The 25,126-nt window shown below is 49.8% G+C and overlaps 9 protein-coding genes across 9 annotated transcripts; 4 read left to right on the top strand and 5 right to left on the bottom strand.

Annotated features, from left to right (window-relative positions):
• Nucleotides 1-28: 28 nt before the first annotated feature.
• On the bottom strand, nt 29-2,386 carry BO94DRAFT_507818 (Zn(II)2Cys6 transcription factor). The gene is made up of 3 exons (XM_025609636.1): nt 1,846-2,386; nt 1,370-1,798; nt 29-1,325 (listed from the first exon to the last, which is right to left on the bottom strand). The coding sequence occupies exons 1-3, from the start codon at nt 2,230-2,232 to the stop codon at nt 186-188; spliced, it is 1,956 nt and encodes a 651-aa protein (XP_025471744.1). The 5' UTR covers nt 2,233-2,386; the 3' UTR covers nt 29-185.
• Nucleotides 2,387-2,751: 365 nt separating this feature from the next.
• BO94DRAFT_606044 (WD40 repeat-like protein) lies at nt 2,752-5,523 on the bottom strand (the record flags this gene model as incomplete). Its single annotated transcript, XM_025616508.1, has 3 exons — nt 2,752-3,715; nt 3,769-4,916; nt 4,963-5,523. Coding segments are annotated over 3 exons (2,673 nt in total), but the record flags the coding sequence as incomplete, so codon positions are not given.
• A 474-nt stretch (nt 5,524-5,997) lies between these two features.
• On the bottom strand, nt 5,998-7,717 carry BO94DRAFT_507816 (fungal specific transcription factor domain-containing protein; the record flags this gene model as incomplete). Its single annotated transcript, XM_025609635.1, has 3 exons — nt 7,070-7,717; nt 6,299-7,023; nt 5,998-6,250 (listed from the first exon to the last, which is right to left on the bottom strand). The coding sequence occupies exons 1-3, from the start codon at nt 7,682-7,684 to the stop codon at nt 5,998-6,000; spliced, it is 1,593 nt and encodes a 530-aa protein (XP_025471742.1). The 5' UTR covers nt 7,685-7,717.
• A 444-nt stretch (nt 7,718-8,161) lies between these two features.
• On the top strand, nt 8,162-9,397 carry BO94DRAFT_562697 (SNG1 family protein; the record flags this gene model as incomplete). Its single annotated transcript, XM_025614310.1, has 1 exon — nt 8,162-9,397. One exon carries the CDS (start codon nt 8,162-8,164, stop codon nt 9,395-9,397), a length of 1,236 nt encoding a protein of 411 aa, XP_025471741.1.
• A 2,218-nt stretch (nt 9,398-11,615) lies between these two features.
• Nucleotides 11,616-13,130, bottom strand: BO94DRAFT_530871 (glycosyltransferase family 32 protein). The gene has a single exon (XM_025610771.1). The coding sequence runs from the start codon at nt 12,976-12,978 to the stop codon at nt 11,878-11,880; it is 1,101 nt and encodes a 366-aa protein (XP_025471740.1). The 5' UTR covers nt 12,979-13,130; the 3' UTR covers nt 11,616-11,877.
• A 583-nt stretch (nt 13,131-13,713) lies between these two features.
• BO94DRAFT_530869 (uncharacterized protein) lies at nt 13,714-14,586 on the top strand (the record flags this gene model as incomplete). Its single annotated transcript, XM_025610770.1, has 3 exons — nt 13,714-13,816; nt 13,865-14,022; nt 14,076-14,586. Coding segments are annotated over exons 2-3 (484 nt in total), but the record flags the coding sequence as incomplete, so codon positions are not given.
• A 991-nt stretch (nt 14,587-15,577) lies between these two features.
• On the top strand, nt 15,578-16,804 carry BO94DRAFT_620479 (uncharacterized protein; the record flags this gene model as incomplete). The annotated part of the gene is made up of 2 exons (XM_025616934.1): nt 15,578-16,174; nt 16,228-16,804. The coding sequence occupies exons 1-2, from the start codon at nt 15,978-15,980 to the stop codon at nt 16,802-16,804; spliced, it is 774 nt and encodes a 257-aa protein (XP_025471738.1). The 5' UTR covers nt 15,578-15,977.
• An 847-nt stretch (nt 16,805-17,651) lies between these two features.
• On the top strand, nt 17,652-19,790 carry BO94DRAFT_620478 (TPR domain protein; the record flags this gene model as incomplete). Its single annotated transcript, XM_025616933.1, has 4 exons — nt 17,652-18,112; nt 18,157-18,288; nt 18,349-18,861; nt 18,908-19,790. The coding sequence occupies 4 exons, from the start codon at nt 17,652-17,654 to the stop codon at nt 19,788-19,790; spliced, it is 1,989 nt and encodes a 662-aa protein (XP_025471737.1).
• Nucleotides 19,791-22,339: 2,549 nt separating this feature from the next.
• Nucleotides 22,340-24,771, bottom strand: BO94DRAFT_215399 (transient receptor potential ion channel family protein). The gene is made up of 2 exons (XM_025606187.1): nt 24,227-24,771; nt 22,340-24,180 (listed from the first exon to the last, which is right to left on the bottom strand). Exons 1-2 carry the CDS (start codon nt 24,594-24,596, stop codon nt 22,430-22,432), a joined length of 2,121 nt encoding a protein of 706 aa, XP_025471736.1. The 5' UTR covers nt 24,597-24,771; the 3' UTR covers nt 22,340-22,429.
• Nucleotides 24,772-25,126: the final 355 nt, after the last annotated feature.

Genomic DNA, 25,126 nt, shown 5'->3' with positions numbered 1-25,126 from the left:
AGGGATGGAAAATGGGATATGAGTAACGCTCTGATAGTCTCTAGATCATTACTTAGGAGAGATAGTTGGGGATATCATGTATGACAGATAACCACTCAGTCAACACCACCTGGGTTCTGACTGACTGATGCTGTCTGGGTCTGAGAGATCCAAGTGAGGGTATGACGATATCGTTGGGAAGTGACCTATTGTAACAACACCACCGAATCACTCGCCGGTAAAGCGCATGGATCATCGACACCAAAGCCAGCCGAGTTGGTATCGTGAAATCCCGGTCCAAGAGAACCGAGATCAATCAAGTCCCTGTCGACCCATGTTTCATTTCCCACATCAGCCACCTGAATCCAAGACTCATCTGCCTGATGACCAGTGCCTGGCTGTAACATCGATGACAAAAGTCCCCAGGACAAGATCGACCCCCCACTTTCATCACCTAGAGAAACCAGCAACATTCGATTATACGACATCCTAGCTCGCTCCATCATGTCGTGCATCAATTGTCGCAGCCGACCCGTTGGCGACTCAATATCGAGGGTATTGAACGACAGATAAGTTTGCTCGATGAGCGGCCAGATACTCTCCACTAACCGTATATCATCACAGACCTGAACCTCAGCAAGAGCAACGGCCAGTGCCTGCCAAGGAAAAAACAGAGGATGGATCCACCGCCACTGTTGAGTTTTGGCGCTACTATACACCCGACGTCTCGAGTCAAGGGCCTCTACGGCTAGCCTCAATGTTCGGACGTTGGTGACGGGGCATGGTTCGAAAACGGGGTTTTTTTGTGGTGGCCGGACAGCAAGAAGTTGCAGGAATACCTCGATGGAATGAGCAAGCTCCTTGAGGTACCAGTGGAAATTGTTCTTGTCGGGTTGAATCCCGACGAGCAACTCGTCTGTGCGTTTCTTGAATGTTAAAGTTTGTTGCCGTCGGGCATTTGTGGATCGCGTGGAGTTCGGGATTGTCAAGTATCGGGTCGTTTCCTGAGCGTAGGAAAGAACATGGAAAAGAGAAGTCTCGGAGATTTTCCTGCCTGTGGATACTTGTATCTCAAGGTCCGCGCTGAATTCATCGTCATTCAGATCGAGAAAGGGTTGGAATCTGAGCCAGCTTGTTTGCATCATTGGCTCGGATGCACTACTTAAGGATGCTTGAATGTCCAGCCAGCCAATGGCGTGCCATAGTCGGCGGCGCATCTCTCTCTCAAATGCTTTCATAGGAAACGGGGGATTAGGATCGTGCAGGGATAGAGCCTGTGCGATACGCAACGCAAGGGCAAGCATTGTCCAGAAGCGTCGAGTGCGGTCGTGGCATCTCATTGCGATCTGAGCTTATTAGTAGGCGGCACGCCATGATGCTGGTTACTTACCAAAGAGATAACAAATGCTTGAAGAACCGTGAGGTCTTCTGTCAACACATAGTCTACTCGTTCGAGAGCATATCTTGATTCATTCTGATACTTGGAGATCAAAGACGCTTTGTCTGTTCCGAAAGAGGAAAGACAGGTTTCTGGGCTCAAAGTACAGCTGGCAGCATAGTAGACGGCAGATGCAAGGGCTGCAGGTGCTGGATGCCAAGGGCCATAGTTCAAGTAGCATTTTCCTTCCAATAGATGGGCCCGAAGTGAGGGACCATGTATGATCTTCACGATCGGGTCGACCTGAGAAAGGTAGATCTGCAGCAGCTGTTGACGCTCTCGATAACTAGCTGCCCCTGTCCAGTGGAAGAGGGCCTCGTTTGGAATGAATTGAGGGCACGGGTCGATAACCCAACCGGGGCTGTTAGTTTGATCCCATGCCTACATCAACGTCAGACGCATCCTAGAGACATCGAGAATGGTCTTACCATTCTCCTACGGGTGCCATCAAGACCTGTGGTAGGGTGAGATGCCTGTATAGAGTGGTTAAACATTCCTCCGCTGGGCGATGTCATCGACATCGAATCCGACGAGGTTGATTCTGGAAACCAACTTCCCCGTGGGAGTTGCGACGAGACTATCGTACCATCATGACCCATAGGAACTTGTGACGAAACAGTCTCTGGCCTACGAGACCTCCCACGAGGAAGTCGTCTCCTCTCGACCGGAACACACAAAACCCCTGCAGTCCGGCAGTTAGTGCAGGGAATAAGCCTATCGCATTTGACTTTCCGTTTAGTGCATCCCACACAGCTCAATCTTGCCGTGGAAGAAGTTTGTTTGTGCGGTAGTTTTTGAATGCGGGCTGCGTTCATACTGGCTGGCTGCAGACATAGAGAGTTGAAGTCAAGAAGGTTGGTGGCAAATTCAAGATAAGAGTAATCTATTTGGACGGATAGCCGCTCCTATAGGCTAGAGTGTATTAGTGTTTCAGTCTGGGGCACCGCCACTTCCTAGCCCCACTGGATATATAGCTGTATGTGATTAGAAATTATACTCAAAGATTAAGATTTATGACCCTGTTACCTAGAGATCTTGGTTATGTGAAAGCTTATTAGATGTGAAGAATTCTCTGACCCGGTCTTGTTTCTGCCCCTTTAGAATAGACCTGCTGACGAACGATACTAGCCCCACACCCACGTATCAGCCCCACAGTGGGTCTGTTTCCAGTCTCCGGTCAAATTACACGGTACTGCCAACGGTGGTATCGATGCCCTTTGTGGGATGGGATATCTCTAGTTCTTCTAGCCATGATTGAGACTCATATGTAGCAAACGATTCATTAGAAAGCAATATAAGTAACCCACACAGTAGCAATAGAGCAATATCAAGTACTAGCCTCCCAAAGACCTATTCAGTCCTATAAAGGACACATGACCCACCATATCCACCATGACGACCGTATTCCCGTTCACACGCGAGGTCGCCAGCTCCCCTCGATATTCCGGTGGAATCCACAAGATTTTCTCCTGTCCGAGAAGTATCCATTCAGCAGTTAATATCATGAGACTGTCTTGATCCGTTTGACGCATTGTGTATTCATCACTGTTGGGGTCCAGAAACCAGGACCTTTCGGCATTGCAGTCGTGCAGAGGCCAGTCGAACAATTCCAACGTCTGCTGCAGCATTCCGTCTGAAACATTCCACACGTTGATGTTGTCATGATATTTTCCAGCCAGCAGCTTGCCATCGGGCGAGAATTCCAATTCACGTGTGTAGACGCCTTGGATCACACGTTCCTGTGTACCTGATGTGATATTCCATATTCTCACTGTTTTTTCATACCGTGAGCTGGAGGCCAGAAGATCGGTAGATGGTGAGAAGGCGACTGCATCAATGACGCCAGAATGGCCAGTCAGGGTTCGATGTAAAGAGCCGTCCGTTGTGTTCCAGATCTTTATGACTTCCCCTTCGCAGGACAATATTGATAGACCATCTCGGGAGAACTGCAACTCTGGGGTGAAAGTGTTGAAGATTGTGGAATAGTTAGACAAGTGTTCTGGCCTTGGGATCTGCTTGCTCCAGCCCGTGGTGGTATTCCATAGTGTTGTTGCGTCAACGAGCTCAAAGGCCAGCAGGCTCTCGTCTGGGGAAAACCGAAGCGATCCAACTTGCTTAGCATGGATTGCTAAAGTATGTCGCAACTTCCCGGTGGATACTTCCCATAGTTTCATGAGCCCATCCCTCCCCGAGTACCCGGCTAAGAGTCGGCCATGTGGAGAGAAGGTGACCAGGGCATAGCCAGTTGCTTCGAACTCTAGTACGTGTTGTACTGTACCCGTCGAAACATCCCATAGCCTCATTCTTCGTCATACGAGCCGATGGCCACAAGGTTTCCAGTCGGGGAAAACTCCATGAAGGCCCACGGTGCCTGATGCTCTTCCAGAGGGAACTTTTGTTCACTCTCAGTTGTATCAGAGATTATCACCAGAGTCTCGTGCGCAGACACCACATGTCGGCCATCAGGTGAAAAGCTCACGGATGTCATGGCGCGGCTATCAAGTGTGGATGAGATCGAGCTGGTGTCTAGATTACAGATGTTCAGCCCCCCCTCACAGGCCACTGCCAATGATCTGCCATCATGGGAGAAGGCCACACTGTCAACCACGCCAGAACCTGTGTGGCAGTGCCATGTATCATGCAGAGTGCCTTCGTGGATATTCCGGAATTTCACTGTGCCATCAGCCGATCCGGAGGCTAATAAATTTCCATCTGGCGAGAACACCAAGGATGAAATTCTTGCACAAGGGCCTGTCAGTGTATACCGTACCTGACCGTCGACCGTATCATAGAGCTGTATTGTGCCTGTCCCTAAGCCCACGGCTAGCAAGTTCTTCTCAGGCAAGAATTGCATCTTAAGACATCTCTCGGACCGTCTGTAACGCTTCAAACGTACGCTTCGCAGCAGCTTTCCGGACACAATATCCCATGTTTTGAATGTTCCAAGGTTGTCTGCCGAGACCAACTGTTGATTTGATAAAAACTTGACCAGACAAATACAGCCCGTATGACCTTCCAAGATAAGTTTGAGGTTACCTGAAAGCGAGTCCCACAATCGTACTGAGCAGTCAACGGAGTCTGCAGCTAACAGCCGCCCATCTGGTGACAACGTGGGTGATTGGATATCAGTAGAACGGGCCTGTTCTATATCTCGCACATTACCAGTGCTGCTCTCCCACAGTCGCAAAATAAATGTATGGGCAACTGAAAGCAATAGTTGTCCATCCGGGGAATAGCCAACGTGATCCATCGAGACCCAGCGGTCTGTTTTTTCCAGTGTTTGTAGATTTGCACCCCAATTCTGAGGTACACTGGGTAGCTGGGTGAAGTGTGATGGGATACAATGAAGGAATGTGCTCCTGATAACACTTTCCTCTGGCGCAAATACCAGTGCAGAGGAATATAATTGGAGAGGATGTGACTTGACGATTTGCATATTCTTCAAAAGAAATCGTTCGGCATCATACAAGAACTTGGATAACTCGGCACCAGCTTGGGGCTGCACAGCCGTCAGATTCGTCTCTTATACAGGAGGATGGTCTTACCTGTATCATATGTTGTAGTACATTGATACTGCTTACAACGTCTGGTAAATGGCCCAAGATGCTCATCGCCTCCAGCCAATGAAGGAAATGTTTCTTGAGAAATTCATGTATCTGGTTGTGATCGATCAAGTCTCCTTGTTCAAGATGATGAACCCAGTATCGGGTAGAGTAGCGGAGCTCTGCTGAAAGGCACTCTTTAATATTCTCGATTCCAACATCATTTTTTGAGGTTACATGGCTAGTCAGGCCACATATGTTCTGTCGAAGACCATGTTGAGAATCCATGATTTCAATACATGTGTGCGCTAACTCTCGATTTGTCGACTGTCTGTCCACTGAAAGCCTTGTTTTATCGCTGGTATTTGGATCGAGAAGAAATTCTCGGAAGGACGGTTGGCGAAATGAAACTGATTTATTGCTGTCATCTGGGATGATCAAGATAGACTGAAACGAGTCCAGCCTAGTGCGCATACTACACTCTTCGAGATGGATCAGCTTGGAAAGTGAAGCAATGGACAGCGGCGCTTTGAGGACAGCAACTATCCCAACCACCTGTCGGAAACTGCTGGATTAGTTTATTCTGGTCTTTTTCTCGTGGCAATCCATGGCGGGCAGTAGTCGACGAAAAGCTTTGATGGGAGGTTATATTGAGATGGGATTTGTTCAAACTTGAAAATTGAAAATGTCAGGGTGTTGCTCAATGACGAGAGAGTACACGACCACGAGAAGAAAACTCTTCAAGATGAATTGTATGCGTGATGTAATCCAAAAACGTCAGAAAGTGTCGCAAAGAAAGGAGCGGTCAGGTAATTGCCTGAGCCTATAATTGAATATCGAAGCTCTCCGCTGGTTTCTTTCTGTTCACGCTTTGTTTGAGCTGATTTTTATCGGGTTTCCTTTCCATATCTTCCGTAGATAGCGACAGCAATCAAAAACAACGTTGAAAACCTGCCAGACAGTTCTAGCCATCAGTGTCTAGCCTCAGGCATTACTATTGTCATGATGAATCATAGTTACAAAGAAGCACAAATTATGTTATGTCTCTGGATTCAGGGCAGCCCCAACAGCCTGCTGCGCAAACTCCTTCAAACTAGATATAAACCTCGTGACGGGCTGCAACTCCACAAGCTTATCGGCCCTTAGACTCTGCCTCAAAAATAACTTCTCAGTGGTATGTTCTGCGGCTTCCAATAGCTGTATATCGCGCTTCGCTGTGTTCATATGCCGATTCTCTACTATATTACAGAAAATCGTCAAAATCGCCGACATGGGATAGAAGAGTAAGGTCCTATTGACGTTAGCAGCGCGAGGACGATCACCAGAGGGAATGCAATACCAGAAACTCCCTGCGCTAACAATAGACTCGGAATCATAAAGGAAGAGCAGCAGCGATCGACTCGCCTCCACGGAAAAGGTGAGGCTTAACCGGAGGCCGTCCATCATGCCTGATGGCGTGGTGGTGGATCGCCAGGCCTGGCAGCGACCGCCTGCGAGATGAATCAGGTTCACGCAGGAATAGTAGTCCAAATGGGTGAGCACTAGAAACATGTTCTTGGGAGCCGTCGCATCGAGTTGATGGGCAAAGGAGAGTTGAGGGCGGACCGGGGCTGGTATAGAGGTCCGCCATTGCTCGAGTTCATCGTCAAGCTCGCGGATTGAGCGGATGATTTCGACGTCGCTTTTACAAAGACCACTATATGAATACAGAGCCGTGAAGATCCGAGATTTTATCATGCTGAGTCGAAGGTCGACAGGAAACAGAGGCCCTTCGGGATGGTTTGATCGTGGCGAATATGCCATGCGAGAGCCGAGTTGCTCCACATATGCGGTGGGAAGTTGAAGGTTGCAGTCATCGCTGCGAAGGCAGTGGGGTTGACCGGTTCGCAAAGAAAGGTCTTTGTCCAAGGCATAGCATATCCAGAAGAGAGTGCGGAGGTGGTGGGCTTCATTCCCATGGGGTTCGCTACAGGTGTGAGCGCCAACTGCCATGATTTGTCGTGCGGCAATTGATGTAAGGTGAATGGCTGTTTGTAGTTCGCCGATGAGAGTGCCATTGATTGCCTGAGACGAGTGAGTTTGCGAACCAAGGCATAAGGGCTTGGCTTACTAGCAGGAGAGCCGTCTGAATAGCATCTAGATTCAACGAATTTTGGACCATATATGGCATCAGTGCTCGTGCATTCTCAACATATGCCATTCGAGAAATCGGGGGAGGACGTGGGGCAGTGCAACCGATTGCGACGTGGTCCATGCTGGACACCAGAGCCATGAAAGCAAAGATGCATGCAGCCGCACAACACCGCTGCGTCTGCTGACCATGCAGTGAATACGCTGCCTCCATGGTCTGCAAGAACAGGGAGGAGTCAACCACAGGAAAAATCATCCGAATTCTGGATGAATGGTACACATCCAAGTACTGTTTCAGCACCGACTTCATCGGCAACTCAGCAAGCGGTGGAATGACTGCACGGCCCACGGTGCATGTCGGCGGAGCTTTCTCCCATGGGGCATGGCTCAACCTGGGCAGGGGAATGACGGCTCCAGTTCGAGACTGGATCCAATGAAGGCCTTCAGGCAGTAGGCTGGGAATGGCCGGGTCCACGAGCAAATTGCCAATTTCCCACCCAGCGAAGTGAATGATTCTCGGCGACGGCTGGAGGTTTGAAACATGATCCGGCGGAGGCCCGGAATCTTGCTCTGGTTTCTCATCCGGCTTTGTCATCCGTTCATCCAAGCGGCGTATGCGATCAATGAGGCTAACCCGGTGCGTCTTGGACGGGGTCTTCCTTCTGGGACGGGCTCGGGAATAGGAACAATCCCGATGGTGGTGGACACACCAGCCACAGCGAGGGCGAGCGCTATCGCATTTGATCTACGCTGGTTAGCACGGGCCGTTCGGACAGGAAAAAGCCGACCTTCCGTGTATAGCAAGTGTCACAGGCCGTATGTTTCTGCATGATGCCAATTCAATTGCCATTCTGGACAGGATGAGGGGTTAAGGGGTCAAGTGGAACTGCTTTTAAGGTTGTGCCAGAAATAGGGCTGTGCTGGCAACACTCGGAGGTGATTAGCTAATCCCCTCCGTCTTGGCGGCCACCTGCCTTCTATACAAATCTCTCCCTCGGATGCCCCTTTGTGGCACTCGTTTACTTACAATCCTTTTTCTTCATTACCTTTCACTTTCCCCCATTGAATCAACATGCAGCTACCTCGACCATTCCTAATTGGCGTAGGGGGGGCCTTTCTCACCCTACAGCTTCTCTTCCTCGCCAATATGTGCTACCTCTATGGCACCGCCTTTCACGACACCACGCGATACAGTGCCATGCACGTGCTATATGTCGATTACGACCAGGGGCCTATTGGCGAGTCAGTCGTCGGAGCCTACAATCTTCTTCAAGGCCCCTCTATCGTCACCCTCGATCAACACACCCCTGCCGAGTACCCAACTGAGGACGACATACAACGTGCAGTTTGCAAAGGTCACTATTGGGGTGCCATCTACGCCCGGGCCAATGCCTCGACGGAGTTGGCAGTGGCAGTGACCTCCTCTGATGCAGTCCAGGCGTATGACCGCTCCCAAGCCCTCCAATACTACTACAAGGGCGCCAGATATGCTTCCTACGCCACCGGAGTGTACTCGCAGCTCGCCGAGCTCGTCCAGACCACTGCAGCCGTATATGTCCAGAACCACGGCACCACGCTGCTATCCACAGCGAGCAACATTACCGACCCAGTCATTGCTGCAACTCTCCTTCTCCCTGTTGGCGGCACATCCACCGACCTCGCTCCCATGCCCCAAGGCGTCCGATTCTATTACAACACCGTGTCGATGGTCATGGCCATCCTCCCACAATTCTTCTTCCTTATGGCCCTGAATGGCCTTTCCACCCACTGGAACCTATCGTCCCGCCTCTCCCTCCGCCAAAACCTCCTCTTCCGCGTGGGTCTCTCCCTCCTCTACACCTTCATTGGTGCCCTCGTGATGAGCGGCTACATTTGGGCTTTCCGGGAGTCGTGGTCCGTCACTGGATCGCAATTCGCCCTAACCTGGATAGCCATCTGGCTGACGATGCACCTGAACTTTCTACTCATCGACTTTGCAACGGCATTTATTCCCCCGCAGTTTCTCCCATTTTTCATGCTCACCTGGATTATTCTCAACGTGTCGAGTAGCATCACCCCGTTTGAGCTATCAGCTGGGTTCTACCGCGTGGGGTACATCTTTCCCGCTCATGAGCTTTATGAGGTTCTTCTTCAGATCTGGACGAATGGATGTAATCCATTCCTCTATCGAGCGTTGCCGATCCTCTGGTCCGAGTGGTTGGTCGCCTTGGGCTTGTTCTTCGTCGGGATGCGACATCGCTGCCGGATTGCACCCGCCCCGTTGCCCTCCCCAGTTACAGACAAGCACTCGATGGTTTCTTTGAGATGAGTGGCATCTGCCGTCGTGACGTCGATATCATTTTATGTTCGTTTTATTTCATTCCGTTTCGCTGGTTCAGTCTTCGTTTGCATGTACATAGTTAGAACAAAATATACATCCTTTCCTCAACCTCCATCAAACTCTCATAAAACATTGTATCCCTAGAATGAATCTCTATCATTTACACTTCATATTCACATATTCAACAAATCATGTAAATTCCCCGCCCTTTCTCAAAGCAAATGTGACCAAAACCCTTAATCTAAGATTTCAACACACCATCCTTGCCACAATCCCATTTCCAAATCCCTAGTCCTCAAAATCTGCCATAACGTGTACTAAGCACAATCAAGCACCACACTAGAAACGAACACCCAACATCCCAACAGGAACAATACCTGAGGAGGCGACATGGGACGGTGCACATCATTTCGGTTCGCTATATTCGGTCTTCACTAGATGAGATCACTATCAAGAATAGAATAAAAGCGTCGCCTTTTCCCCTTCCTTCCCGCTCTCAACAGTCTCTTTTATCTTATTTTCCTCGGGTTTTAAAATTGTCATCTGGACATCACATCGCTGCGCAAAAACCATCCCTCATTTCAACCCCTCAAAGATCCATCTATCCGAACCACCGGGGAGCAATCGAGGTTCTTATATTACCATGCTTGAGCCGGAGGACAATATCAGACTACATACTGGATCCCTTGGTATAGGTGCGTCAAGGATCCCACGTGGGGTATCTCGATTCCAACTGGTTCGTGTCAGGTCAGCTGCATCAAGTTCATCCTCGTATGCATTTACCTAATTCGTATCTAACCGAGCCCTCAAGGACTACCAGAGGACTACAAGGATCATGCCAGCAAACAGAGAAAAAGGGAGAGGAACGAAGTAAGAAGTTAACCAACGATTCAGAGTACTTCATACACGACACGGAGAACCCGAGTACTGATCGAAGCCTTGTCGTGATGCTTTATCTTGGCTAGCGGGCTTGCGCCAAGGCTGTAGTATCAGACTGTGAGAGGAGCATCCATATGTCGGAGTTGAGGTGTAGTTGGATTCGAGATATAGAGTTCCGTGGCACCTCGTATCCGAATAAGGTTATAGAATGAGGACCGCAAGGGAAGTTTAGATGAACCGGTTAACCAATGCCGAGATTCTTGTGGAGGTGTTACAAGATGCTAATCTGATTATGTAGTCGACATGCGCGTGATAAGACGAAGCCACAATGCAGGCTACGACAGGAAGGTTCTGTGTAGTCGCACTTGCCTTTTAGGAAAGTGCATTGTGGCGAGGCTCCTTTCCAAGCTCAATCTCAAACAATAAACTGAACGTCAGTCAAGCAAATCAAGAAAAATGGCCCAGCTACAAGTCAAAGTCTTGATATAGAACTCAATGCAGAGGCAGCAGCCCGGGCCGATCTTCGCAAATGAGACAGTTTCTAGGGATGAAGCGTGAATCAATCAATCAACAATCAATACGAGCACTTCACAAGGACAGGACCAAAAATAATATCAGCTCGAGTAAGGATAATTGGAAGGATGTTTGATCCCATCCTATTCTAGTGCTGTTATCCAGCCGAGATATCAGGAAGCTAAGAAGAACAGGCAAAAGAAGACACTAGATCCTGGCCTGTGGGTGACCACAAATCATCCACAGCCCCAGGAATTACGCAGTGGCTTAGCCGCATTACTTGAAGCAACTGGTCAAGCTATCGATGCATACGAAGCGGTAGACTGCCAACCTCGTTCGATCTTTCTCGCCCCTCAGCTAAATTGAGCATGTGGACAGGACAACGCTTCTGCTATGATATGAGGAACTGTAACCACCCGTTTGATAGGCCAAACATACTTTGTGATCTTGACGGCTGGATCGCTGTAAAGTAGTGCTTTTCTCGATCGGTCAATGGTGGGCGTAGATTGAGATCGAGGCCCCCTCCCCCAAGATGTTGTGATATCTTGGGTTTGGTGGGTGAGGGGCGATGGTGGCCTGGGGGCTATGTGCAAGCCATTCTCCAGACGCTGTTTCCGTCTCTGGCAGGAGCGGTGATAGATCTTGATCACTATACATCCACATCCTTGATCCTTGCAAGAGATGTTAACCAGCACATACTGTCATACGATGCCTTCTGCTCAGCAGCCATATATTGAATGTGGTCAGATGACAGACGCATAATGCCTGGGTTGGGGCTGCCCTCGGCTTGACCATCAGTGGACAAACAAAAATCATGTCAATTAAGGCTGACCATGTAATATAATCTGGTCCTCCAAGTTAGGTACAGGTATCTCCAAATGGAGTAATCAGTTTTGTCGATTTGGTGAAAGCTCCTCTCATTATTTGCTATCCCAGATATTTCCTAACAAACAACATGTCGCAAATCAGAACTTCATATACAAAGCATCGCTATGGTCACCAACAATAGTATATGCCATACAATCGTCCCAAATGTTCAAAACGCCAATCCGGGTAAATCCAATTACATCCATGCTTCATACGCCCTGTCCTCCATTCTGCTTCTGCTTCTTTTTCTCTTTCGCCTCAGCATCGGCTTCCTTCCACGAGCCTGCATAGTGATGCGTAACCAGCGCATCGCCTTGGTCTTGAGGATAACCGCTCTGAGCTGCTGCGAAAGACACCCCCGGCATGATGAGGACATCGCCGATTAGCTTCGGCTTCTTGATGGCGTGGAAATCGCGATCATCCACCGTCCGACCCAGCAACTGACGAAGGCTCTCGAGCACCGCGATGGTCATGATCTTGGGCCCGGTCACATCGACCACATCGATGGGCAGCATCTCCAGGGTCAAGTCTTTGATCTGCACACGATTCAACGCGGCAATCTCCTTGATCTTGGCCACGACAGCGTCGACGACCACCTGGAGAACACGTGACGAGGGCGGGGCGGCAAAGACCCAATTGCAGAACTGTGACGCAATCGGGGTTCCCTCCCCGCGCCATTCAAAGTCGAATTCCAAGCCCACGATCATCTCAATCTTGTCGTCTTTGTATTCCGCCGGAACCCACTCGGCCACGGGCTTGTCGCAGGTCACGTCCAGATCACTCCAGATGCCGCCTTCGGCGAGTACCAGCAGGTAGCGAAGGAGATCGGCCCGCAGGATCGGGATCGGCAGGGTCTCAAAGACCTCGATGATGTCGGGTCGCATGGCATAGTGAGTTCGAACAAAGGTCACGGCCGAGGCATCGGTCAGGAGTTCATAGCGGAAGGATGGGTTCTTTGCGAACCAGGTGTCGATCCAGTCGTGTTGGTCGTCGCTCAGATGGGGGTTCTTGGCGGATTGCCAGATTTTGTCGGTGATGCCGGAAATTGCCCCACCCACCACCACATCGCCGGCGGGTGCCGAAATCACTGGTCGGGTTGTTGGGATGGTGTTATGGGAGGCTTCTTTGGGGGAGTCGACGACCTTGGGTGCTGGAGCAGACTCGGGAGTTGCTTGCGGTGTCGGCTGACGGGGCAAAGGCCCCGGCAGTGGGTCCCACGTGAAGGCCAGCAGGCAAAGCAACACAAACACCGGAATCGTTAGGGCTGCAAAACGCCCATAGCGCGACGATTTCAAGTTGGATAGTAACATCGCGGATGTTCAAAGCTCAGGGGATTCATGGGGATGGGAAAGGGGAGAAACAGCCGTCGAGGCCAGCTTACCGGCGAGGCTCAGCAATTTAAAAATGACGGAGGTGTGATGGCCAGGGTTTAGGGGCCCTGCCATGCTTAGCGGGGGCGCTAATGGGGGCCAATGACATGCCCATTCAGGGGCAATTTACGTGAAATCGTGAAATGACACGGGCCCACCCGGCGCAGGCTTAGCGGCCTTAGCTGGGCCTTATATAGCCTCTCGACTCGCTCGGGCATCTTAGTGTGCCCGGGTCCGAACGGCGTGGACTTTCCTTCCGCTAAGGATCACTTAGTCTCGTGTGAAGATTAGTGATGGATTCTAGCTATATCTCCATCATGGTATATAAGAGAAGGTTCTTCGCACTAGCAGAGGAACCTTTCATCCGAGTCTCCCGTGCTCAGCATTCTGCCACGTGAGGTAGATATCCTCCATACATTAGGGTTACTCCCACGAACATGATGCGGGTCTCCTCGATATCGCCAACATGGCTGGCATATCAGCTGATGTTCTTGCTCTGGGCCCAAGGCAGCCTTGGGGCGACTACCACGTCGATCGACACCTCCATCCAGGACAGTCCGCACTTTATGGGATGGTATCTCGGAACCACCAGTCAGTTCGTTGCTCCGATATGCTGATTATGAGATTGACCATCTGCAGCCCAAGCTCTGACTGATGGAGGGACTTGGACAACCTCTGGACACTATGCGGCGGGCTGTACAGCGTCCCAGACTTGCTCATGGGCCACCGCCTGCAGTAATGAAATCCTTTACTATAATGTCAACAAGACCCTGGACTGGTATGTCGAAAGATCTTTCGATCGGATGAAAATTGCTAATGATTTCAGCGGGGCGGAATCAATGCAGTGCCAAACCATGACCATCTATCAATCGGAACCCTATGCCACCCCATCTGCCTACAACATCTTCTGCGCGAATTTCTGGTCGGCAAACACAATCTACCGCGAACTGCCCGCCTCGACGACCACCTCGTCAGCAACCTCAGGTATCCACCAACCTGGGTCAACCATACTCATGTGACTAGACTGACAATCGTAGGTTCGACGCCCAGTGTAACCACCGCCTCGATCACCTCAACTTTTCAGACCGCTTCCGCCACCCAAACCTCGACTGCCTCACCAACCGCAACCAACAGTCCTTCATCTAAGAAGAGTCGTGCGTGGATCGCTGGTGCAGTTATCGGAGCAGTGGCGGGGGTGGTGGCCATTATAGCGGCGGCGATCTTTTTCCTCCGCTACCGGGTCTCCAGACGCCCCGAAGCCGTTCAGTACGAAAATGTCGCCCCTCGGCCGGTTTCCGAGCTGCCTTCCGAAGCCTATACGGAAATGGCACATGAATTGCCCCACGAGAACCCAGGCCCGTCCGCCTCGCGTGGGGGTGTATATGAGTTGAGTTGATACAAATAATCTGGAAGCAGCGGATCGGATTCAGTGGTGTCGAGTTGATGTGTTGCAAATTGCAGGGCGGCATTTACCCTTATCACCTAATATAGAGCTTAGTTTCTAATGACCACGAGCAAGAAATGAATACGAACACACTAACTTTTGTTCCGCCAATCATTTTGCACCCTCGCCACACTAGCACACACTAGTGCTTACGCCTCGGATCCTTTCAAGCCTCTCCGTCTGATACCTGCAGCCAAGCTCAGCCTCCATTGCGCGTAATGTCACACAACCATGGCGCAGCATCACACAGTTAACTTCCTAACCTTCTATCCGTACTCCCACTCAGTCATAATTCTACACCTTTCCTTCCATTAATATTCCCCTAATCCCAGTTCGCCAAGGATACCCGCTAATTTCTAACCAACCGGCCCAACCCGCTTCTAACCTGATAAGGCAAGGTGAGGCTGGTAGGTAGGCTAATTTAGGGCTTGCCTTCAACATTTCGAGAAATCAGTTTTAGAGCCGCGAAACTTCTTCTTAGGAACACTGTGGGTCTGGGCCAATGGTCGGTGAGGAATTCATGATTCAGTAGTTACCTGGTTTTGATTTTATCACGGATAAACAGAGTAATATTAGCGGTGATTCTAGACTGGGTCTAGAGCGTCTCCACTTTTCTTCAGTTCCCAAGACTAAGACTAAGACCAAGACACAAGGCATATTTAGGTAGGTGCTGGGCACTTGTTGCCGGAGGGCGGAGAGCGGAGGACGGAGCTGTTAGTTGAGATGAGATGCGATGAGGTGAGATAGGGAGATGGGGAGATACATACGTGCATGAATCCTGCAGATTTGATTAAAAGGATTTACCCGTGGGAGGTTATCAGAGAAGGATGAAACATGGTTTAATGCAAAATAAATTTACCCCCACTTTACCATTGATGAATCTTTGGTAATGAATATAGTTTTATAAATTACCTGCTATGGGCATCTAATGGGATGGGGATTGTAAATCTGCTACATAGACTCTAGACTCATCAAAGATTCAAGCACCGTTCTAACGAGTAAACTATAAAGCAGTCGAAATCAATTCCTAAAAGGATAATCCCTGTCAGTGGAGGGACAGCAGATCTACATCCACCCTTCAAATAAGCCATTCCCTCTCCTTCTCCGTCAGATTCCTATATACTCCTCTAGCGGACATCCCTTCATCTCACTATCACCCTCATCCTCGATCCGCACTCACGCAAATCAAAGCCGTCCCTCTCCCCAATCAATACTCAACCTCACCTCAACCCCACCATCACTATCATCTTCCTCCTCAACCCCACACCCAAAATTTACCTCAACCTCACTCGTAAACGCCTCCCACTAATTACCAACGAAGAACGCTCACCATCTTCCCAAGGTATCGGCCACCTGCCTTCCTTGTTCTGGGACAGCATGAAATTGAAAGCTATGCCCTTCAGGACATCGATTCCGTGGGCTCAGAGATCGACTTGGAACCCGGGGCCATGTCATCTTCTGCAATTCAACTAACCACCCATCCAAACTTACCACAATGATCTCCCTCAACTCCGCCCTGGTCCTGATTCTTCAAAGCCTTGGACAAGCTCAAGGCCAGCCCTACCCCTGTTCTGGTCAACCCCGGGCCTGCGTCGCCCACATTGTGGATGGGGCCAATCCCACTCCTCCCTTGACCAGCCGTCTGGCCGACTGTTCCAGCTACCAAGCCGTAGTAGTGACTCCTCACCCAACGTAAGTCAGCCCATCACATCCCTTCCATATCCAAAGCATTCTAACCATCCCAGCACCGTAACCACCACGGTGGCCACCGAGACCGTGACCGTGACCACCACCTTGGGAGGCCCGGTGCAGCGTCGAGCCAACGTCGCTGCCCGACAGGTCACGTCAACCCCAACCGCTGTGCCCACCTACCTGGATAACCCCTGCTTCAATCCCGGCGTCTATGGCTCCGCCTGTGCCTGTCTCGGGGTCTCCCAGACCACCACTACAGCGCCCACTCCCACCAGCACCGTCTCCGTCACCGTGACCACCACCACGACCACCACCGTGACTCCCTGCGTCGGCGGGAACTGTGGCTCCTACGTGCCCGTTCCCTGTCCTGAAGGCGTCTGTGCCTGCGGCTTCGACGTCAACGGCGATACCTTTTGTTTTGTGGGAGAAGATTGTGGCCCACAATGTACAACTAATGCGGAGTGTGGTGCCGGCTTTAGATGTCTGGTTGGTAGTTGCTGCGGGGATAACGTCTGCAATCACGAATCCACGGGCTCTTGCCTTAACCCGCCTTTGCAGCTGCAGGGGGCTCCGCCGGTCGATCTGACTGGCTGCTCTAGTGTGTCGTGTCCGGATGGAGATGATATCTAATTGTCTTCTCCCGGTGTGCTCGGGTTTGGATCCGGGGTAATGATGTTTATGACGTTGTTGTTGTTTGAAAGCCAGCTTGGTTGTGGGCCCAGATTGTCAAATACTGTGAATCGAAGCATATTGTGCGTTCAATCTATTCAACTGCCCATTATACTTGATGTATCAGATCATAGCACCAATGGTGGTTTGTAGACGTTAACTTCACAACAGGATATGACGAGACTGTCAAGATACCAACTCTTCGCAACATGCTACAATTGAACAATGGTTCTTCGGCCACACTTACCATGCTGTCAGGGTGTGGACTTTCTTCACCTGCGGTTCACCAGAGGGAACCAGCCTGGATTTCGTGCGGAGTAAGCCGATCGGCATATACATACACAAGTAACCTAATACTCATTCACTCTTGTGTAGAGTGGATAGGTTTGCGAGTGGCCTGGACAACCATAAAGGGTGAAAAGGTAATTGTGGTGCAGTATCTCATCATCTTCACTGCGGATTGATTGTGGAAGTATATCCAAGCAGCTGGCTGTGAATTAACTACAAGGGTGGATGCACTTGGGTTGTTTTTTCAATAGGGATCTTCCGCTGATTCAATAGTTTATTCTAGTTGCTTTCAAACAGAAGGTAAAAAGACTTGTGACTTGATTGTTTACTGTATCCACTAGTATTGGGGGAATCTGCCTTTAGGTGACACAAGAGGTGCCTTTTCTCCACCACCACCTCCTCTTCTTCTTCTTCCTCCTCCTCCTCCTCCTCCTTCTCTCCATCATCAAAAAGCTCCAAGTCTCCTAAATCTTGTCGCGAGATCATAATGAAATCCATATATCCTAAAATGATGGGCACCATGCTCCCCGCCTACTACCCCTCCGTTGCCGCATTAAGTGAGCTGAAAAAGACCCTGATCAAGGATCTCACCCCTGAGACCCATCATCGCGGTTCATATCTCTTACTGAGAGACTTCACGCCGACGATAATCAAGAATGCAATCCATGCCGTGGTGGCAGATGAGAGCGGGGACATTACGATATTGCAGCTTTCCAGCCAAGAAAGCAGTATTGCTACTGATGGCCGACTTGCTGAAGGAAAAGTGATACTCATAAAGGAACCTTACTTGACGACCATGGCTGACGGAGATTGTGGTTGGCGGGTTGACCATCTCTCCGATATCTGGTTCATCCCGGATCATGACCCTTTGGTGCCGTTCGTATGGAGAAGTCAGCCAGATACTCATGCCTCTGCCGCTTCATGGAAAACAAAAGGAAATGGTCACTTCAACAAGGCCGCGTATTATCTCGCTATTGACTGGTACGTATGATTGTGAGAGAAAGCACAAGCTGACCATAGTACAGTTACTCCAAGGCTCTGGAATTCTCCCCAACCCTCCAAGAAGACATCACTATCAGACTGAATCGTGCTCTGGCTTGTCTCAAAACTCGCCAATTCGACGCAGCCCTTCGTGATGTCGAGCTGGTCTTGTCAAAGTATTTTTCCTCTTAAAAAGCCCTATCTCGTAAATCGCAGGCCCTATACTACCTCGAAAGATTCCGGAAGTCTTGTGGAGTTCACAAAATGCTCAGCAAGGCATATCCAAATAACAGCGCCGCTAAAGGCGAGTTTAGTATGGTCAAGGCCCGACTCATGGAGGCGCAGAGCGGCCAGTATCCATCCAAACAGTTGCAGCAAGAAGCAACAGAACGTCGTCCTCCCCTTCTTGATCGTGCGACATACATCGGCCCTGTCTCGGTAAGATCTACAGAGTCCCATGGACGCAGTTTATTTACTACAGAGGCGGTCCAGACGGGTGACCTTCTGTTGTGTGAAAAAGCCTTTGCGTATGCCTCTAATGACACGACTGCTGATTCAAGCACGGCTTCGCACCTGATGAACCCCCAGACAAACACTATGATGAAGGGCACCAAGGTAGAACTGATCAGCCTCATCGCGCAAAAACTATACAGGAATCCGTCGTTGATGCCAACCTTGACTGATCTGCGCCATGGCTCCTATACCCCGGCGGACATCACCGCTGTCGACGATAAACCCGTCGTGGATACGTAAGTACCACACTACAACTACTATCAACCCTACTAACAATCCAAGTTTCCTCATCGAGCAAATAGTCTCAGTAAATTGTTTCAGCTGCCCGGTCTCCTCGCGCGCACTCCACATACGAACCATAAAAGAAGCCAAGGCGCAACAACACGAAACAACCAACAACCAACATAATTCCTGCGGCATCTGGCCTCTAGCATCCTACACCAACCACTCCTGCTATGCCAACTGCTACCGATCCTTCGTCGGAGATATGATAATAGTTCGCGCCACCCAGGATCTCCCTGCAAACACGGAACTCACATTCCAATACATCCACCCCAACATCAACCCCGAATTCCCTGATTTCCAACACTGGGGGTTCCAATGCAGCTGTGTTATCTGTCAGGATCTTCGAGATACAGGGGACCAAGATCTGGCTAAGCGAAGACAACTCATGACCGACTTGGAAACGGCCTTTTCGCTTTGCTACCGCCCCCAAAACCGACGTACCGAGATCCCTAATATCGAAGGCATCATTTCAAAGATTGAGAAAACCTACCGGCGACCGTCAACCGAAGTGCCTCGTCTCGGCATCTGGGGGGCGTATATGTCCTTGGCAATGGTACAGACCAGTCGGCCGCAGGAAGCCATTCGACTGGTGTTCCGAACGCTGGAGTCGCTCGGTTACGTGGTTGAAGGCGGGAAACTTCCGCATGCGCCTGGCACAAGATTACTTGTCAAGAAATGGGGCTTCATGATTGATGGTCTTGTTGGTTGTTGGATGATTCTTTGCCGCGCGTATTGCAAGGAGAAATGTCCCGATTTGGCTGGCCAAGCGGAAAGGTATGCGAGAATCACCTATAGGATGTGTGTTGGTGAGGAGGAGACGTTTGGGGATACCTACAGTCGGGACTCGGACCAGGTTGATGGGATGGTTGTCGTGAATTAGGTTTTTGTTACCTGCTGCGTTGCCAGTTGGTCGTCGATATAGGCTGATGTAGGCTCGCAAGACCTACGGCTCTATTTCTGGAATAGGATAGATCTTGCGACATACTGGTATCTTTCCTTCCAGAGGAATTGTGATGAGATGGTCTGGCTTCTAGGGAACTTTTGGGTACGTGATGGAATTTAATTAATCATAGTTTTTGAATGGTGAACTGAACTTTTGTAGTCTTCGTGGTACTGATAGTAGGTACTGTTTCATGGAATCTATACTTTCTCAAGGAACAAGTACTATGTATGTTATCGTATGCCAGTGCTTTTCTCTACATAGACGGAAACCGACAAGTCCTATTTTTCTCCAATAGCAAATCAGCACACATTCATATATGTGTCGAGTGAACTAGTCGTAGTGACTTGTACCAAAGTAAGATGACTGTGGTGAAGCATCTCCCTACATTCAAAATATATGAATTGCTTAAGGGAATTCCTACGGTAGGATTCCTCTCATCACTTCATGATATTCCCTAGCTACTAATTCCCCTATATCCATTCCCCGTAGACATTGCCCTATAAAACCCACTCTTTGCCCGACAATCACCTTTTTTTTCCCTCCGAAATTTAAGACTCCTGCATACGAGATGCAGGAGTATCCTACGCACTGAGGTGTTTTGGGTCCTATTATAATATCTATACCACAGACACATTCATCCTCAATCTAATCAGCTTCAATACTCCCGCAATACATCCACCTCTACTCCATCTGCATCATCCAACCCTAGACAAACAATCCCGCTATCATCCGCGGAAAGACGACCCGAAACCAAAGACATCACTCAAGGTTCTCTAATCCATCATGACCATCGCTTCAATCCACATCCATATCTCACCAAGCACATAAGCCAACCAAAGCACCAGTCACACCTCCTCCTCACAAACAAGAACCCCAATCCCTTAAAAAACAAACTCCAACACAGACAATCAACTCACATAAACCCCAAATACAACTCCACCAACACCACAAAGACCAAATTCCAACCTCATCTACACCTCAAACACAACCCTACCCTACAGCTAGATACACTCTCCCACAACATGTCGATTGTATCTCCACGAAAACCCCATCTCACCTCACCTCACATTCACAGCAAAACTAGCGAAAGAAATCCCCTACCGCGTGAAACAGAGGAATCAATACGTACCAAACACTCCTATACAGTATCTCAATCCATGGATCCAGACCAGCAAGCTAAGCTACACAGCAGTCGTGGCGACGGACTTAGACAAGGAGAATATCAGAGCACTCCCACGCTTCGCATACACTAGATTCAGCATATCATACCACGTCAACGACGCTTGGTTTCAATTCCTCTCGGTCAAGTATTACCTGGAATAAAAGCGCACAGTACCCCGTGCCGCCACTTCAGCGACAGCGACAATATCTTCCACTCCTGATTCATGTCCCCTTTGCATGCAAGGAAACATTCTTCCAAGACGCCTACAGCAACTATATCAGACACAGTCAAATAATCTATATATACCACGACACGAAGGAAAAGAAAGAAGAAAGAGGCACGGACGGAGAAATTGCGTTCATAAACTAAATTACATACCGTTGTTGCGGAATAACGAGGATGTTGAGGATGCAAGGATCTCGTCTGTTGACTCCGAACACGGTGCTCTGTCCGCGTCCTCTAACAGGGGTGTGTCGCCCTCAAGATGAAAGGTCGAAATGGTTGATTATTCGGTCGAATTGGGAGTGTCGATAGCATGAGGGATATACCTATCTACCTACCTACCTACCTTCTCAATTTATCTCGAATATATCCCTCACGGGAACTGGAAATGACACATTCGATAAATTTCGAGAAATGATGAAGGCAGTCTTTGTTTTTTAGTCTGAGGTGGAAGAGTGATGATATTAATGCTTTCTTTGGTGAAAGGTGCTTAATACTCAGGGGATAGGTGTCCTAGGGTTTGTAGTTGTTGGGATGGTGCTCGATAATGTGTTGGTTGGCATTATCTTCTTCTGATTTTAATCTCCAAGGCAATGCAGAAGACAAGATAAGGCAATATCTGGGATATATGCATTTTGCTTATATCTTTACTCTGGTCGTGGGGTATACATTCAGTATTGTTGATAAAGGTGAGTATCATCAATATGTCCCAAAAGGGATGGTTGGTTAGGAAGGGGGGAATGAGGGAAAGGCTTCTGAAAGATGTAAAAGGAAGTCTGAGTGGGGTTTGGCATTCCCTCTTTTGTTGCTATGGTACATGCTTTGTTGCTTGCGGTTTGTTGTCGTTCATGTTGTGGATCGATTGCGATTGAGATTGCTTAGTTGGGTATGTTGCATGTCTAGGTTGTACTCTCTTGCGGAGTTAACTGTTTGTAATTTTAACTGGGGCGTTAGAATAGCTCGGTTGGAACCGACTCATATGACTTTATGGTTTTGGGTGCTATGTGGGTAAATGGGGTGGTAGTGGTAGGAGGTGAGGTCAGGGGTGATCTACAGCATATCTTTAAAGGTATTGGGTTGTCGTCGACTCTGAGTGAGTATCAGACTTTTGACATGACTAGAGTAGGATGGACCGCAAACGCCTAAACACAACCAGACCTATGTAAGAAACTTGATTAAATACAATGGCATATCATCGGGTATCTGCAGCATGTTTATGACCAGACGCATTATCGCTGTCACTCAGTAAACTTTGGCTCAAGCCCTCTGCCGCGGGTGAGGTTGTTCGTTGGACCGGGCTGTTCCCTCGGCTGATAGAGAGTAAACTCGTCCTGGTCATTGGTGACTCGGTCATTTCGCGAGCAGGCAAGCTATCACGGACCACATCCTGATGACTTCGATGAATCCCGTCGCTGGCAAGGGATCCACTATCGTCCAGCAGACTAGCTTTGTTCCATTCCTTGTTCCCCTCTCCCCGAGCAGTCGAGCCCAGCGCAACCAGCTCCGTGACCAACTGACTTTGCGATTTGACAAATGATCCCCGGTCGTCCCGCATAGGCTGGTAGCGCAAATCAGGGTTCTTCGAGAAGATGGCGTAGGCTGAAGTCAAAAGGACGAGGACAAGAAGAATCAGCACAAAGGCCGCATTGTAGACGAAGAAAATAACCCCCATCACACCCGTCACGATGCCAGGCTGGTCGAAAATCTGCGAAAAGAAGAGCAGAAAGATGGCATTCACAAAATTAATGGCTGCGATGGCGATGTTATACCCGTTCGTCTTTTTATCCATCCACGGACGCACAATACTGATCCCAATAAGGGCAGACGTCTCGATAATCAGCAGAGCCACGGTCTGCACAATCGGGGCCGGTTGGCTCAGACTGATAAACATCGCTTTGACAAAGGTATAGACCAGGGTGAAAACAAGGAAATAGTAGGCAGTTGCTCGGTAATGCACATACAAGAACCCCAGCTTGTTCAGGCATGCCTGGTCGGAGTAAAGAATGTATGCTGGGTTCCTGTGCAACGTAACAGACCGTCTTGCCAGAATGATGACTCTACATGCAGCCCAGCCCAGGGTGCAAATCATGGAAACGAGCATAATCACGGCCAGAACGACCTCGGCAGCCGAATCGTGTCGAGTAAATTCCCACAGGCAAAGAACGCACATCTGGGGAAATCCAATGAAGATAAGTCGGTAAAGAATGCCTTTGGACACTTGAAAGTCCCCAACTTTGTCGGCCCTAACCTTCCCCTTCTTCACAAGCAGGTAGCCACCCGCCTTGACTGATGCGACGAGGATCATCACCACTGCCACAAAGAAGACGAAAAAGATAAAGCCATTGAGGAAAATATTGGTGCCCTCAATATGGGCCTTGAACCCCACGCGACCAATGCCCCGCACAACAGAAGTATCAGTGTTGGCTGTCTCCGATTGCGCATATGCCCGTTTGACCAAACTGCCGATTCCGTCAAAAGATCGCTTTCGTTTGAGCACCTCCACAGACGTCGTAGAGAGCTCGGATAAAACAGTAGACGGCTTCCCGCCAGTAGATCGTTGGTACCAGGTGCAAATCGTGTCCAGGAAATGAACATGAATAATCCCCATACTCCACTGCAAATTCTGGGTCCAAGCTTCCACGATCGGGGGCATGTGGACCGATATCATGCCAAACATGGCCTGGGATTGCATGAAGCTGAAAAAAGCAAGCACATTAGCAGCGACGTGGGCAGCCGTGTTGGAGTTACCCAGACCCGCCGCCACCGCGGATGCGATAAGCCCAACACCTGAAATCACCGCCGTAGCCCATCCGACCCCTTTCTGGTAGACCGTCTTTCCATTGGACAATGTCGCTTCGAGGCAGGTGATACTCGATCCGGTGTCAGTGGAATTAATGTAGACACGAACGGTGGCATCAAGGTCTGGCACGCTGTATGCGATACCTATTCACAGTCAGTAGGGACTCGTTTGCGCCAGGAGCATACTGACCCGGAATCCGGTGCACCACATCATCTGGGATATTGATGACTGCATTCTGAACATTGATGGCCCCCGCGCTCATGGGGCAGAGACCCTGCAGACCCATCTTGCAAGGATCCAGGGTCTCGCCGGTGAGTTGGTAGCCGTAGACATCGACTAAGAGATCAGCTGTGACTTTGCCGGAAATCGCAGCGACGCCATCGAAACTGAGAGCCAGGGATTTGTTTCCGGGCGTGAAGCGGACGCTGAAGTAAGTGGCGGTGAAATTGGGGCTGTTCTGACAAATGTTCAACGCGTTTGATTCAATGAGCCTGGTTGCCGCCACCAGCGGCGCCGTGCAGGTGAGAAGAGCGCTGATAAGACACGTTGACCAGCGCATTCTCACGGTCTCACTGAGAGGATAAACGAATGGAATGGGGAAGATGGAGCAGTTAGCGGTTGGTGATAACGACGGAGAGCAGAGTGCTATGTGACATGTCGTCCAGCGTCTGCGAGCGAGTGGAACGTCGTGGGGTGGGAGAGAGAAGGAGAGGGCCGTGGTTACGCAGGATATAAGCCTGACAGCGCCCGGAGCCAGTGCAGGTGCCAAGCGTGTCAGTTGGTCGCCTTCAATGGCCAGGACCCTTGGGCCTTAGGCCGGCCCCAGCTAATTTTAGCACCGGATCGCCTTGACTCTGGCCTCGCCCCTCCGGTTAATACTGATCCTCTGAGTCCGGACGGAGTACGCCAGATGACTATTATCATGGTCGGAATACAGTATATAGAGGATTTACACTCAGTTGTATGTAATATGTACCTTCTACAAAAGCTTTTCGACCCTGAAAATAGGTACCCGTCCTCCGCCCCAGAAAGGGTCCTGGTCGTGATTGGGCGCAGGCAGATAACCGGGCGCTGATCATCCTGACAGTT

Source organism: Aspergillus sclerotioniger, assembly GCF_003184525.1.
Source record: "Aspergillus sclerotioniger CBS 115572 chromosome Unknown BO94scaffold_3, whole genome shotgun sequence".
Taxonomy (NCBI): domain Eukaryota; kingdom Fungi; phylum Ascomycota; class Eurotiomycetes; order Eurotiales; family Aspergillaceae; genus Aspergillus; species Aspergillus sclerotioniger.
Note: the sequence above shows the minus strand (reverse complement) of the source record. Positions and strands in the feature narration are given on the sequence as shown.

Coding starts and splice junctions, on each gene's coding strand:
- BO94DRAFT_507818 (XM_025609636.1), bottom strand. CDS start 2,232: ATGAACGCAGCCCGCATTCAAAAACTACCGCACAAACAAACTTCTTCC. Junction 1,799..1,845: donor ATGGCACCCGTAGGAGAATG/GTAAGACCATTC, acceptor ACGTTGATGTAG/GCATGGGATCAAACTAACAG. Junction 1,326..1,369: donor AAGCATTTGTTATCTCTTTG/GTAAGTAACCAG, acceptor TAATAAGCTCAG/ATCGCAATGAGATGCCACGA.
- BO94DRAFT_530871 (XM_025610771.1), bottom strand. CDS start 12,978: ATGTTACTATCCAACTTGAAATCGTCGCGCTATGGGCGTTTTGCAGCC.
- BO94DRAFT_215399 (XM_025606187.1), bottom strand. CDS start 24,596: ATGCGCTGGTCAACGTGTCTTATCAGCGCTCTTCTCACCTGCACGGCG. Junction 24,181..24,226: donor TGTGGTGCACCGGATTCCGG/GTCAGTATGCTC, acceptor GACTGTGAATAG/GTATCGCATACAGCGTGCCA.